General features: G+C 38.8%; 1 protein-coding gene across 1 annotated transcript; it reads right to left on the minus strand.

Annotated features, from left to right (window-relative positions):
- Positions 1-8,127: 8,127 nt before the first annotated feature.
- Positions 8,128-13,287, minus strand: LOC136875745 (beta-1,3-galactosyltransferase 6). The gene is made up of 2 exons (XM_067149322.2): positions 11,991-13,287; positions 8,128-8,442 (listed from the first exon to the last, which is right to left on the minus strand). The coding sequence occupies exons 1-2, from the start codon at positions 12,701-12,703 to the stop codon at positions 8,154-8,156; spliced, it is 1,002 nt and encodes a 333-aa protein (XP_067005423.2). The 5' UTR covers positions 12,704-13,287; the 3' UTR covers positions 8,128-8,153.
- Positions 13,288-13,760: the final 473 nt, after the last annotated feature.

Here is a 13,760-nt window from a genome sequence, read left to right on the forward strand (position 1 = left end):
ACATCGAATTTGTCGTGCAAGGACAAGACAAAGGTCATTTTAAGCCCCTTGACGCAAAGAACAAAACACGGTAAGCCCTACAGGCCCTAAAACCAACTGTTATGGAGAATTTGGCACCACACTAGCCCTGCTCTCGGAATTGGATAAAGAAATGAACTGCTGTAACCATGGCAACACGTCAGATCCAGGATTCTACAGCAGCAAGATTATGCGTGTATGTTTGCCAACCAAAATTTGTAGATATGTTACAGACTTGAAGTGGTATTCATAATCTCTTTTAATAATAAAGAGACATGTATTATTTTGTTTTTGGAAAAAACACTTAATGTGGGGGGAGGGGGGTAAAAAGGACTGAGATGTGGGTTGGCGTGAATTTTTAAGATGAGCATACCTACAGTATATCTCCAACACTTAACATGTTACAAATGTGAAAACTTATATTTTTAATATTTTAAAAATAAAAAACAGGTATTATTTTGTTTTTTGACCACACGACACCTCGTAATCTGCAGGTCTTCGGGCTGAACAGCGGTCGCTTGGTATGCCAAGGCCCTTTAAGGGCTGTAGTGCCATGGGGTTTGATTTTATTATTTTGTTTTTGGAAAAGCCACTTAACATGGGCAGTAAAAAGGACTAAAAAGGGGGTTGAATTATTTTTATTAGGGTACTGATATCTCAAAAACTGAAGTTGTTACACACGTAAAAATTGGTATTTAGAGTCTCTTTTAAATAGAAAGAAATACATATTATTTTGGTTTCAGAAAATCCACTTAAGGAGGGATGAAAGGACTGAAATATTAGTTGAATTATTTGTATGAGGATACTTTTATCTAAAAAGAACCTAAAGATATTGCAGCCGTGAAAATGGGTATTTGAAATCACATTTAAGAATAAAAAACACTCATTTTTGGGGGTAACATCAACTTTGGCGTGGGGGGGGTAAAAATAGGTGTTGAATTCTTTTCATGAGGATACAAATATCTCAAAAACTGAATATGTTACAGTTGTGATAATTGGTATTTGGCAGCTCCTTTATCAGTACTAGTTTTTTACGTTAATTTTTACTTTTACGTTAAAAGCGGGGTAGAATGTTGGTAGTGTAACACCAGAGAGCAAAAGTACAGTTTTGGCCCACAGAGTAAAATTTCAAAATTTTGCTTGGTGCTCAACGTGTTAACAATCCTGTATACAACGTGAACACTGTACATAATAAACAGACACCAGTGTACAACTTAACAATCCTGTATATTACTACATTGTAACCAAATATGTATTATTTCAGTATTCATATGCAGTAGAAACTAGTAACTCCTGTACACTTACTCGCATTAATATTCGGCCAGGGTGACTCGTTTATTAATACTGCTTGTATTATACACTGAAAAGAAGTATAAGAATGAAAATGTTCGATAGATTTGTTGAAGTGTTCCACATGTATGTGTTAGAAACTAATGTGTGGTCTTCTATAGTTTCAAAATTAATACCATGTATGTTGAAAGTGTCACCGGAGTGCACCACTTTAATATTCGGCCCAAGAGTTGACCACTACCATGACTGTTTATTCAAGCGCAGTTCTCCCTAATCACTGTATTGAACTGCTGCTGCAGAACGTCAGTAAAATGGGTCGGAAAGGAAAGAATACCACATATGAGCAACGTCAACTTACTGTATTCCATCATGCCAAGGGAATGTCTGAGACAAATAAGGAAGCTTTTGATCATACCAATCAGCACAATAGGAGACACAGTAAGATTTGACAAGGAAAACAGGCTCATATCACTTCCTCAGCAAGGCCAACCTAAGAAACTCACTGAGCGAGAAGAACGGATATTGATTAGAAAGATTAAGAAACAACCCGGGCTTAGAGCTCCTAAATTAGCAGCGGAACTGTTCCAGGAGTGCGGTAAGGAAGCCCATCCTGAAACAGTACGTCGAGTCACGAGGAAAACAGGATACAGCAGTAGAGCTCTGTGGAAGAAGCCCTTCTTTAGCAAAGTAAACCAAAAGAAGAGATTGCAGTTTGCAAAATACTATGTCAAGAAAGATGACTCTTGGTGGACCAATGTCATTTTTGCCGACGAAAGCAAATTCAATGTCTTTGACTCGGATGGCAAGGTATATGTGTGGCGGAAGCCAAATACAGGAAGGAAAACATAAATATACGGCCCACTGTAAAACACAGTGGAGGAAGCATCATGATATGGGGCGCTGTATGTCTTCAGGTGGAGTCGGTGAAATAATCCTACCAGTATGTTCCCAGCAGTGTAGCGTAGCAGATGTGATTAGGTGTTAGTCTAGCAATCAACGGAATTTGCCATCGGCGATTCGAATCCTGCATCGCTCAAATATTTTTTGTTATGATGTTTGAAAACGTAAACACAGGCGCACGTTTGCCACATTCAAACAGTAGAACGACGCTGTTATTAATCTTGTGTCCAGCGCATACTCTGCTGGTAGGGCCTGAATGTAATCTCTGCTGTCATTCGGCATGTTTTCCACAGAGGAATACGTTGACTTGCTCCTCATTTATGGGGAAGCAAGACAAAACACGTTCGCGGCACTACGTCTGTACCAGGAATGGTATCCTGACAGGCATGATTTTTAAGCAGCCACCAGTCTGCAATAGGCTCATTACATTGTCTGAAACAGAAGAGGCCGTTCTGGAGGCAGTTTGTAATAATCCACACATCAGTACAAGGGCAATTGAATGGTGTGAAAATGGGAAACCACGGAAAACCATATTCAGGGCTGCCGATAGTGGAATTCGAACCTACTATCTCCCGGATGCAAGCTCACAGCCGCGCGCCTCTATGCGCATGGCCAACTCGCCCGGTCCAAGTATATTAAAGTGCCAAGTGTTTCTCATTAGTGTATAAACTTTCAATCAATTAATTTCAACTGCGTTAATGCATTAGTTTCCAGTAGACAGAAGCAGGACCAGCAGTTCTATTCTGTGTTCCACGAACATATGACAATTTTTGAAACCAAAAACCAGAACTTTAAATACCAAGTAGTTTATCTTTAACATTCAATGTATATTTATTTCACTAGTTTAGTCAGGGGAAGCAGCACAGTCAAACCCATAAACGTTCTTGTAACGCCAATATTTCATATGGTTATAAGTGTTTTCATTTGAACGAGTGTGTTATCAAACAATACAAGTGTTCCCAGTGTTCCGCGTACATGAACGCGCGACAGTTTAGACTAGATCTATGTCTTTATACATTTTGCTTCATTGTGTATATTTCATCCAATCTTTTTCAGACAGAAACAGGACTGTCAAATCCAAGAATGCTCTTAAAGAGCCAAGTTTTCCACACCATTATAAGTGTCCTTATTGTGTTTCGTATATATTTTCAATCCAGTTCATGTAATTCCAGTGTTCCATGTTCTATGAACACAAGACTGTTAGAGCCAGAACTGGGAACTTTCTAAGCTCCAAGTTCTCCTTGCCAAGTGTATGTTGCATTTCAAGGTAATATCTATCAACTCAATGATGTATTTCCATGCAACCACCTATAAGTGCATGGTTTTCCATTATGATGATTGTTATCCGTTTCCCCTTAATTTAATTTACACCAAGAACTGATGATGACTCCATGGGAGTCGAAACCGGTCTTCTTATAATTGAATAAATTGTTGCAATGTGTTGAATGGTGGAACATCTCTCAAACTCTGCATTATTGGAGTTCTGTTGGTGGCTATTAGGCAGGCTGGAAAATGAGGCTGCATTCTTATTGCACATCTTGTTCTCGGATGAATTGCGCTTCCACAATAATGGGAACGTCAATCGCCACAATATGGACTATTGGCCCGCCAGATCACCGGATTTAATGCCGCTATACTTCTCTCTTTTTTTTTTTTCTTTTTTTTTGCATCGCACCAACACAGAGAGATCTTATGGGGACAATGGGATAGGAAAGCCTAGGAATTGGAAGGAAGCGGCCGTGGCCTTAATTAAGGTTCAGCTCCGGCATTTACCTGGTGTGAAAATGAGAAACCATGGAAAACCATCTTCAGGGCTGCCGACAGTGGGGCTCGAACCCACTATCTCCTGATTACTGGATACTGGCCGCACTTAAGCGACTGCAGCTATCGAGCTCGGTCGTTATACTTCTTCTTGTGGGAGCATTTTCATCATGGACGCCTGCCAATTTTGTCTTCTAAGTTACTGTTGAGTTTGCTAGTGTGCCAGGTAGAAATAATCACCACAAGGCTCAGGAATAAATTTGCAATATGGTCCTTCAAATGTTATATAGATGATTGCTGAGTCTGGTCACTGAACCTCGTATTGCGGAGATCGCAATCAACAAATTAATTTAAAAACCACATAGATCGATATTTTTTTGCCTTGGGCAAAATTAAAAATACATCAGCACACACAGAACATGTTTCGACCACATTACGACGCAATTTCGTGAAGTAGCTGAGACTGAGAGAATCCCATAGCTGTACAAGAAATTTAGGGATTGTGCCTCGAGCTCCGATCATGAGTCCACGGACGGAAATATTGTCTAGGTGATATTTATCTTTATAGTAGTTTACAGTTGGCTGGTAAATTGACTTCTTTTCGGCGTCCACCTCTTCGGCCTGGCCAAAGTGCGACTCGAAGCGTATTGTGGGTTCTAAGATTAGTCCTTGTTTGCTAGCTGGTTGAAAGACTATCATGTCAATGCGCCTGTTACTCCTGTCGGTAGCTAGGCCAGAGACCTCTTCGTGCACCGTGAAACCGTGATCCCTCAGCGAGGTCGCAATCATGTGTCGTATTGTATGATGGCGGGAATTTCTCAATACCTCCCCGTGAGGGCAGGCTCCCAGGACATTACTATTATACAATATCTACAAGTTACAAATCAGGTATTACCATCATAATCAGTTAAAAGAAGACTGAAATTATAATCACATAAATGATTTAATTTGACAAGATAGTGATTTGTGGTTTCACAGCAATGGTTAATTAATAGATCTATCAAACACGTGGTCTGAAACTTATCATGTTATAAGACACTCACTGCTTCACAGTCAAGAAATTCACAATCTGACGCATCATAGCATGGATTCACATTCAGTGCTTCTCAATAACTTCACACAGCATGTCCTCTACTTCGCAAAAAACCACATAATATCTGACTCTCAAGTCAATTCAACTGCTCATGAACATTATAACAACCTGCGACTGACAAGTCGACTTACAGAAATCGTTACTCATCACGAAGTAACTCAAATATTCAATTGCACAGTGAAACACATGATCTTACCGCTCATGACGTCGATGATGGGTACGGACACATCTTATCTGAAGAAATCCCACCATTGTCTGCTTTCGCATTCGCTAGTGATATACTGTAGCCATAATCAGCAAAACCGAACAAGATGCAACAATTTTACTCAATTTAGCCATAAGTAGCTTCACAGAAATAGGTCTGAATATTAACCTACAAAGTAAATCTGTTATGCTAAAGAAAGAAAAACTGGTTTCAGCAAAAATCAACGCTCTTTAAAGATCAGTAATACCATCAGTAACATTGAGCATCTAGGAAATGATTTCAATAATGAAATATCTCTTGCCAGATCTAAAGTAATTAATATCTTCAATTCTGATTTAAACAATTTAGTTAACATTTTCAATGAATGTATTTAGCCAGGATCAAAATACCCACTACAATGCGCACTACAATCTTTTCTTAAAGATCTGGACAAAATTATAAGAAGAATTATAAAGAAATAATGACACTAGCGGATGATACACCAATCTCCATGTCATACAGTCCAAAGAAATTCAGAGGTACCGGACAACTCTTCACCAAATGGGAAGCTAATTTTCAGCATGATAATATCTGCAGTCATTTACTCCCAATTAAGGATGTACAACTGCATCACGTATGAAAACTTTCTGATGAGCAGAACATGGCACCTCCATAAACTGAACATCGATAAAGAAAGTCTTCCCTTTAAAACTAATGGAAGAAAGCTGCGAGAGATAATGAGAGATTGATATTTTCAGTTACGTGTCAATTGCCTCGTAAAGGGAGAGGAGTGATTTTGTATGCTGATCACCCGAAAGCAAACTCCTCAATGTCTCACAAATCACCTTTATCTTCATCTTATAAATGCTATAAAAATGTTCTGCAACCTGACCGCAGTAAGATCGGTTCCCAGCAGAACTTTCAGCTCAACTCCTTGCCACCAAAATGGTTGCAACGAGACCGAAACGCTTGGACAAGTGCTGGGGTTCTGCAGGAGCACCGAATTACTGCGTAACAATCATCACCATTGAGTAAGGACGTCAATTATGGGAGGTGCATGAAGAAGTTCATTGCATCTCCTCCGATGACTCAACGAAAGAGTGGACATCATAGCCATCAATAGGAAAGTGTTAGATTCAACCATTTACTTCGAGAGGGACCTGCAAAGGATGTTAATCTGGAAAAACAAGCAATTTATACACCATGTCTGCCATATCTATCAACCAAATATAATATTTCTCTTGGTCAGTGGCTTGTCAGAGGCCTCCTATTTGTATTCAGAGGTATCCTGCCGAAGAACACAGCCACTACCATCCAAAATTTGAAAATTCTGTTTTATGATGTAGAAAAAATCTTATTACAGATCATAAGAGATTCTCTACAAATTATACAGTTGCATTTATACCTGAAATCATAATCTCTGGCTTACGACAAATTTTCCAGCAAAAATTATTAAGTCTGATTTCATTATTATTATTATTATTGTTATTATTATATACTGTAAGTTATATATTTTAGACCTTTATGGTCACCCTCACTGGAGAACGGATGATTTATTTCTAATAAATCTTACTACTATTTTCGTATCAAAGCAAACTAATTAAATTTGTGATTATTAAACATTCATCCTTCTCATCACTATCAAAAGTAAAAATGAAATATTCAAGACAAACTTCTAACACTTAATACATCCCGAGGCTGAAATAAAGATTGTATCCGCTCATAATCTTGTTATGTGCAAGTCTCAGAAGAGATTCCTGCAGACAGACTATGGTGGCCGCATAGACAGACATCGGTTGATGTAACTCAACTAGGCAACAGCGGTAACTATTACAATTCCATTGCAATAATGCCATTGTGTGGAACAAAAAGGTGACGAAATTAGGACAATTGCTCATCCTTTTGTCCAACTATCTGTCATTGTTGTCATCATTACCATCTACAATAATGAGTGGTTCAATCTTCATGTTCTCCTCAGTAGAGGGTGACTTGGTGGCTGAGAACTCCATAGATGGTAAGCTCACTGATTGGGAATAGTGGGCTTTCTTATAGGAAGAACTAGGTTTGCCAAAAGGGGATTGAGCAAGATGGTATTGAGACCTCTCACTCTTGCCCACCATCTGCGGATTCTTTGAAACAGAGCCAGCAGATGGTTGCTGGGTTTCTTCGGGGATATGGTGACCTCTGATCAGATTGGAAAAGCCTTCTTCTCCAACCGTGTAAGGGAGCACTGGGGCTTCCCCTTCTCCTTTGTCTGGGCATTGTAAGGCGGGCTGGAAAGTTCTTCTCACCCACCCTGGTAGAAGTACTTCCCAGCTGAACATGACTGGAAAAAGCCCTTGGAAATGACGTACTCATTGGTTTCCCAGGAAGAGGTACAGGTACCTTCCTTACTCTTACTCCATTCTATTGGTAGCTAGTAAACTCTCTGGAGAGATCCGTACTTTTGTGACCTTTTCAGCAAAGGAGACTGAGAACTCCGTAACAGCAATGGATCCAAATTTTCTTTGGGCATCTGGATAAGAGAATTTATCCAGAATTTTTATACCCTAGATCTTTTCTCCTCCCTGAATGGATGTTCTCTTTGGATATCGGAGCATGCACACCTGGGCAGTTGACACACACAGATGGTGCTGTGAACTCAACTCCAGTATGCTCATCTTTTCCACACATTGCACAGGTCATCAAACTTTGACAACGTAGTAAGTTTTGGCCAATAAAATAGATTTTGAATGAGTTTTTAGTTGCTTGGTTTATACTTACACTGCAAAATTTTTGCCAAATATACATCTACACAGCATTTGTCACTAGAATACCTAGTGCACTTAAAATTGGACCAAATGAGAGATGTATAAAGGAACATAAGATGGATTAATGAAAATTATCAAGTAAGTAATACTTTTATTTTTAAGGAATCTTTTCATCTGATCTTACACAACATTGGGACGGTGGTACATTCCAATTATATATGTATGACATCCTTGCTTTGAATTCCACTTCACATAGTTTGCCATCAGTCTGAAGATTTTCATACAGCATGCTCTGTTCTGTCTCACTCTGTTTATGTGTTACAAGGTAGCTGTTGGAACAACCTCGGGATCTATACTCGGTATCAAAGCGTGGATCATGGAGTCTATTAACATCAGCTTTGTTAGCTAGCCATACTCCAACAGAAACATCTTCACTACTGAATAGCCTGAAACATCATAAAAATTGTTTTAGACCTTTTACAGAGGTGGGGAATCCAATTAACGGAGAATAAGTGTGCATATGAATATTAATATTAGGAGAAGTGATGTTTCACGAATGTGATTTACATAATATGGTCAATGCTATATTTTTCAAGCAATTAATATTATACAGAGTTGAAAGGTAGATGTCCCAGTTTTAAATTAAATAACTCACTGGCATGAAATTTATTCCATTCTTTTGCCTGTCAAATGAAAGATCTTCCAGGAATAGAACTGTTCTATTTGAAAACTATAAATATCCATGCAGAATGTTATTTAATCATATGAACTCCTTTGAGTCTTATAATTATGGGCTGATAATGTATCATATAGGAGGGTTGGTGCATAAGTCAAGGCAGCTATTTTTTTTCAATCAATCACTACTGATCTGCATTTAGGGCAGTCGCCCAGGTGACAGATTCCCTATCTGTTGTTTCCTAGCCTCTTCTTACATCATTTCAAAGAAATTGGAAATTTGTTGAACATTTCCCTTGATAAGTTATTCCAATCCCTAACTCCCCTTCCTATAAACGAATATTTGCCCCAATTTGTCCTCTTGAATTCCAACTTCATCTTCATATTGTGATCTTTCCTACCCTGCACGAATGCAAGATCTACCAAACAAATGAAAATATACAGATGGGGGTTGGGAGTGTATGAATAATGCCAAGTAGGTTTACCAGGTGTAGGATATAAATCAAGGAAACTGTCAGCCATGAAATCTTTGTGCTACATAATGTTTATTCTCAGAGTGTACAGGAACATTCATGGTAAACCGTCAAAGTGTCCACAGCACACTGCTAACAATGTGGGAGGTATCAGATACCAATCGCTTCACCCTGCGTGAATTTTGCAACCTCATGTTTCACAGCATTGGCAATGTCCTCTCATACTATAATCTATTAGCTTCATAGTCCGTATTGATAGTTCAAGCACACAAGTATGAAGGATGAGTACTCCACCTAATCAATACTTCATTTTACATAGTGTCAATATTATTTACATAAAAGGACAGTACCGGTTTCGACCTGTAAATAGGTCATCTTCAGCTGTTGAAGACCCTGCTTAATAGTGACAGGTACTACTAAAACTAAAATTAAACAAGAATGCCTTAAAATAAACATGAATGCCACTATTCTAAAACGACTTACGGTTAAGATATATACATATGGTACAGTTTTGGGGGTTAAAGGGCTTTTATCCCGGCCCCATGATTTCTACATATTTTAAAAATTATATTTGTTGAGGTTGCAATTGGATACAATTCTTAGAGTTTATGAAGAATCACTGACATTCAGGTGTCAGGCTCAGATATCTAGCCTATTGTTAAATTCCAACACTATGTCCAACGGTTTTATGAGATGATTCAAAATGCATTGTTGGGCCGCAAATATGCAAGGACGTCGTATTAATTAGAATAAGAGGTTTAGTAATCTGTTTACAGATACATAGCTAACTCTCAGTTTATATCAATGCTGAAAGACATGCTAGTCTATATCAAACTTCCTTGTTGAGGTTTACTTTGCTGTGTGCGACATATTGAAATCAATGAAAGTGAGTTGTGGGTGCTCCCCTCTTCATACTTGCGTTCCTTCAGGTAAATTTAAAAAATATGAGAAAGAAGAAAAAGAAGGTAGGTATTAGAATAACTGATAGAGTGTGCCTGTTAAATAGGTTGTGTACATGGCGTGTGTTTTTGGGGGGGTGCGTGCGTGCGTGTGTTACTTACGTGTGAGTTGGATATGTCCTCGAGCATAGTTGGGAGCGTGTTGCACATTGTTGCGCGTACGTCTTGTGGCTGTCGTAGCGTTAAGAAAGAGAGGTGGTGGGGAGGGGGAAGCAGCTTGTGGAGGGGGTAGTGTGGGGGTGGGGTGCATCTGCTAGGCTGTGTGTGGTTTTGTGTTTGCTGATTCTTTTTAAACATGTGTCCTAAACCGTCTCCCACGCAATGGTTCTTTCACTTTGGGGACGAGGTCAAAATAGCAAGGAGACAAGTCCGGTGAGTGTGGCGGGTGTTCCAGTACTTCCCACCCCCCAGCACTCAGGTTGCCTCCCTGCAGCCTCTGCTGCATGCAGTCTGGTATTGTCATGGAGAAGGATGACATTGTCGAGAAGATCTTGGCACTTGTCCCTAATGGCACAATGTAACTGTCTCTGCAGGAAGGTTCTGCGCTCCAGTTCATATTCCCTGGCCTAAAATTCATCCATGATCACTATTCTCTCCAGCATTTGCTCACCTTCCTGCTGGTAATGTACCAAGTGGTACCATGTCTACATTTGCATGTCAGTAAGTGCACGTGGCACCCACCATGATGCAATTTTATGCAAATTAAGATTTTCCTGTAACATAATATGGATAGTTCATTTATCAATCCCTATTTCAGCTTGTAACTCAAGTAGTGACCATCTTCTGTCCACATCCAAGCACTGGATAATACCGCATGTGACACGTAAGTCCAGATACTAACAGGTCTTCCAGACCGCTGGTCGTTTCACATCTGTGCTAAAATGCAGCTGCCCATCTTATACTCTTTGTTTGGCATCCCGATCTCGGTGAATGGCCAGTTTGATGTATGCACACAATTCTTGCATCATCAAATCTGGTGACTCACTACTGCGGTCCCATCACCCTGTGCATGGTACCTGTCCAACAAACCGCCATCTTGTGCTGTGTCCACGTACGATAAGTGTTGTGCTTTCCAGGACATATGACCATTATATGGCAGCGCCGTGTAAACGTAAAGAAAAAAACTGTAGCAGGACTTATGTCCCAACCCTCGTATAATTATATCGCTCAGCAGCAAATTCTTTTCTCCAAAGCTTTAATGACAGCCAAATATGAGATGTAGAGGCAGCCACTGTGAGCAGGAAAGTTAAAAGTCGAAAACTCAGAAATTTAAAGATGTTATATTCAGAAAAAACATAACTACCTGCTGCATATACAGTAGACTATATTGTTTTGGGATATCTAATTTAAATTTTAAACCTAAGAATGATAATAACAGAACATCATTAGATGCTGAATCCGCTGAATCGTTTCACTGCCACCAATGTTCTAAAACGTAAAGAGTATGTTATCTTGAACATTTTTATTCCCATTATTTTTTAATTCATACATTATTATTATTATTATTATTATTAAATGGTAATCACAATAAAAGTCTATGTAATAAACATAATGTCCTGATTTATCTGTAATAAAATTTGGCAACCCTACCCAGCTGGTTATAAATTAGGTATGGTAGGCCTACCAGTAGGCTATAGAAAACCACTTGGTGAATGACAAAACTGAAATATTTCAAGGATGAAAATTTCCTTTTCCCTTAAGTAATGTTGATTGAATCCATTTGTACACAGTTTAAGGGAAGATGTGGCTTAAATCAATGGACAAAATGATAACTGAGCTGGAACTCTACAGTTTGTTTCTTTGACATGGCAAAATCCTAAAAGATTGTCTAAAAGATAATTGAGTTCGTTCATCAACATACTAATGATATTAAAAGAATTTACTCACGCTAAATCATCTGCATTCCGGGTGATATAACTTACTAATCTGTGTGATAAGACGTACCCTCCACCTAGTGCATATGGTAAGTAATAATCACATAAAATCCATCCATTTTCTTTCCATTTTCCAGATTTTTTCACAGCTGCTCGACCATTAAAGAAGCCCCAATACAAATTCTTTCCACTACCTTCATTATCAATAGTTTTCAATTTTCTAACAAGTTCTTTAACGTGCACAAATGAATCATCGTCACACTTAAGAATATACTGAAATTTCTTATTTTTTTCTATCCATACAAATGCTGAGAGAACTTTTCTGGTTAAAAAAGAGTATGTATCAAGAATGTCTTCAAGAATTAAAATATCACTGTAAATATTTTGCTCTGATTCAATTTTTGAGGAAATATCGCTGGGTAAACTTTTAGAACCAATAACAAAGTAATATTTTACATTAATATCTGCACACGTCTTCAGCCAAGTTTCTCTAAGTGTATGTCTTCTCTTGAAATTGGCAGGACTAGACACGACTAACACAACTAAGAAATGCACATGCCCTCCGGAGTTTTTGTTATTTTCAATTTGGTTTAATTCAAGTGTTCTTTTTAAATTTTCCGGGCAAGCATCTAAATTTAGAAAAACCAGTGACAATGTGCAACCTAAAATAAAGGAAAATACGCAGATGAAAATATTGGTTCTATGTTTTAAAAATCGGTGAAACATATTTAGGATGTGATGGAGCGAGATAAATAAGCACAAAATGTGTAAAAAACATGTTTTGTTCTTGGTATTGCCATGTCAGATTCAGTCAGATCGGATTACACTCATTCCCGTTAGGAGTAGCAGGTGTCAGCTAGTGAGTAGTGGCAGAGTTATGAAGCGTAGCAACCTGTACGAGTACCGGTACCTCTCGAGTACTGTACATTATCTCTTACATGATGCTTGTGGAAACGAAGTTCAATACAATTTGGAACGGGCCAACACTATAGGAAGATAATTTGTACCGAGTATTGAAAGAGAAGATTTTGTGTGGGTAAAAAGCATAAAGCTGACAGATGTTGCATGTTATGAAAAAAGAATGAAGCTGTTCATTCTAGGATCTCGGAAACGTAGGTTATCTGCACGTTGAAAGTCAATAATTGCAATGTTGCAGGACAGACTTTCACATAGTGACAGTCATGCTCTTGGAACAACGGCAGCAACACAAATAGAGCAGGCACACACAATTGCACAGTATGTTTAATTTTGCTACTATTCTCAGTTCTAAACGCACGTCTCAACTATACTCACTGCGCATTGCGGCATCACTACCAGCTGTGTCTCTACTGTATTTGCTACCAGTGACAAGCATTACCAACCTCCCGTTTGAAAAGTTGCTGGTTTGCGAGTGATTAACTACAGTTAACAAGCAACCATTTACACACGCGCGATTGTAAATCACTGTTGTGAACAAATCCATTCTTAAAGATAAGAGAAAAAACAAATATTATCTGTACTATCTCAAACTTTTAATCGTTAAGAGCAAATTATTGTTTGTATCCTAGCGCGAGATTTAAACAGTAGATAGGGGTCTTTCACTATCCCTATATTAGAAGTTTTAAATCACTGGGTGAGCGAATTACCGGTAGAACTCGACTCTGAATTCTCGCGAGTCGTGATGAAGACGAACGAGGACTTTCTATCCGACTCGTACGGAGCGCGCCCCCTTAGCAAAAAGCATGCTCATCTCCAGTGGGGGTGTGCCTAAAAAAAGAGCTGCACCACCTCGGTACGAGGACAT

Source organism: Anabrus simplex, chromosome 6 (genome assembly GCF_040414725.1).
Source record: "Anabrus simplex isolate iqAnaSimp1 chromosome 6, ASM4041472v1, whole genome shotgun sequence".
Classification (NCBI taxonomy): Eukaryota; Metazoa; Arthropoda; class Insecta; order Orthoptera; family Tettigoniidae; genus Anabrus; species Anabrus simplex.

Coding starts and splice junctions, on each gene's coding strand:
- LOC136875745 (XM_067149322.2), bottom strand. CDS start 12,703: ATGTTTCACCGATTTTTAAAACATAGAACCAATATTTTCATCTGCGTA. Junction 8,443..11,990: donor CGGAATGCAGATGATTTAGC/GTGAGTAAATTC, acceptor ATGATGTTTCAG/GCTATTCAGTAGTGAAGATG.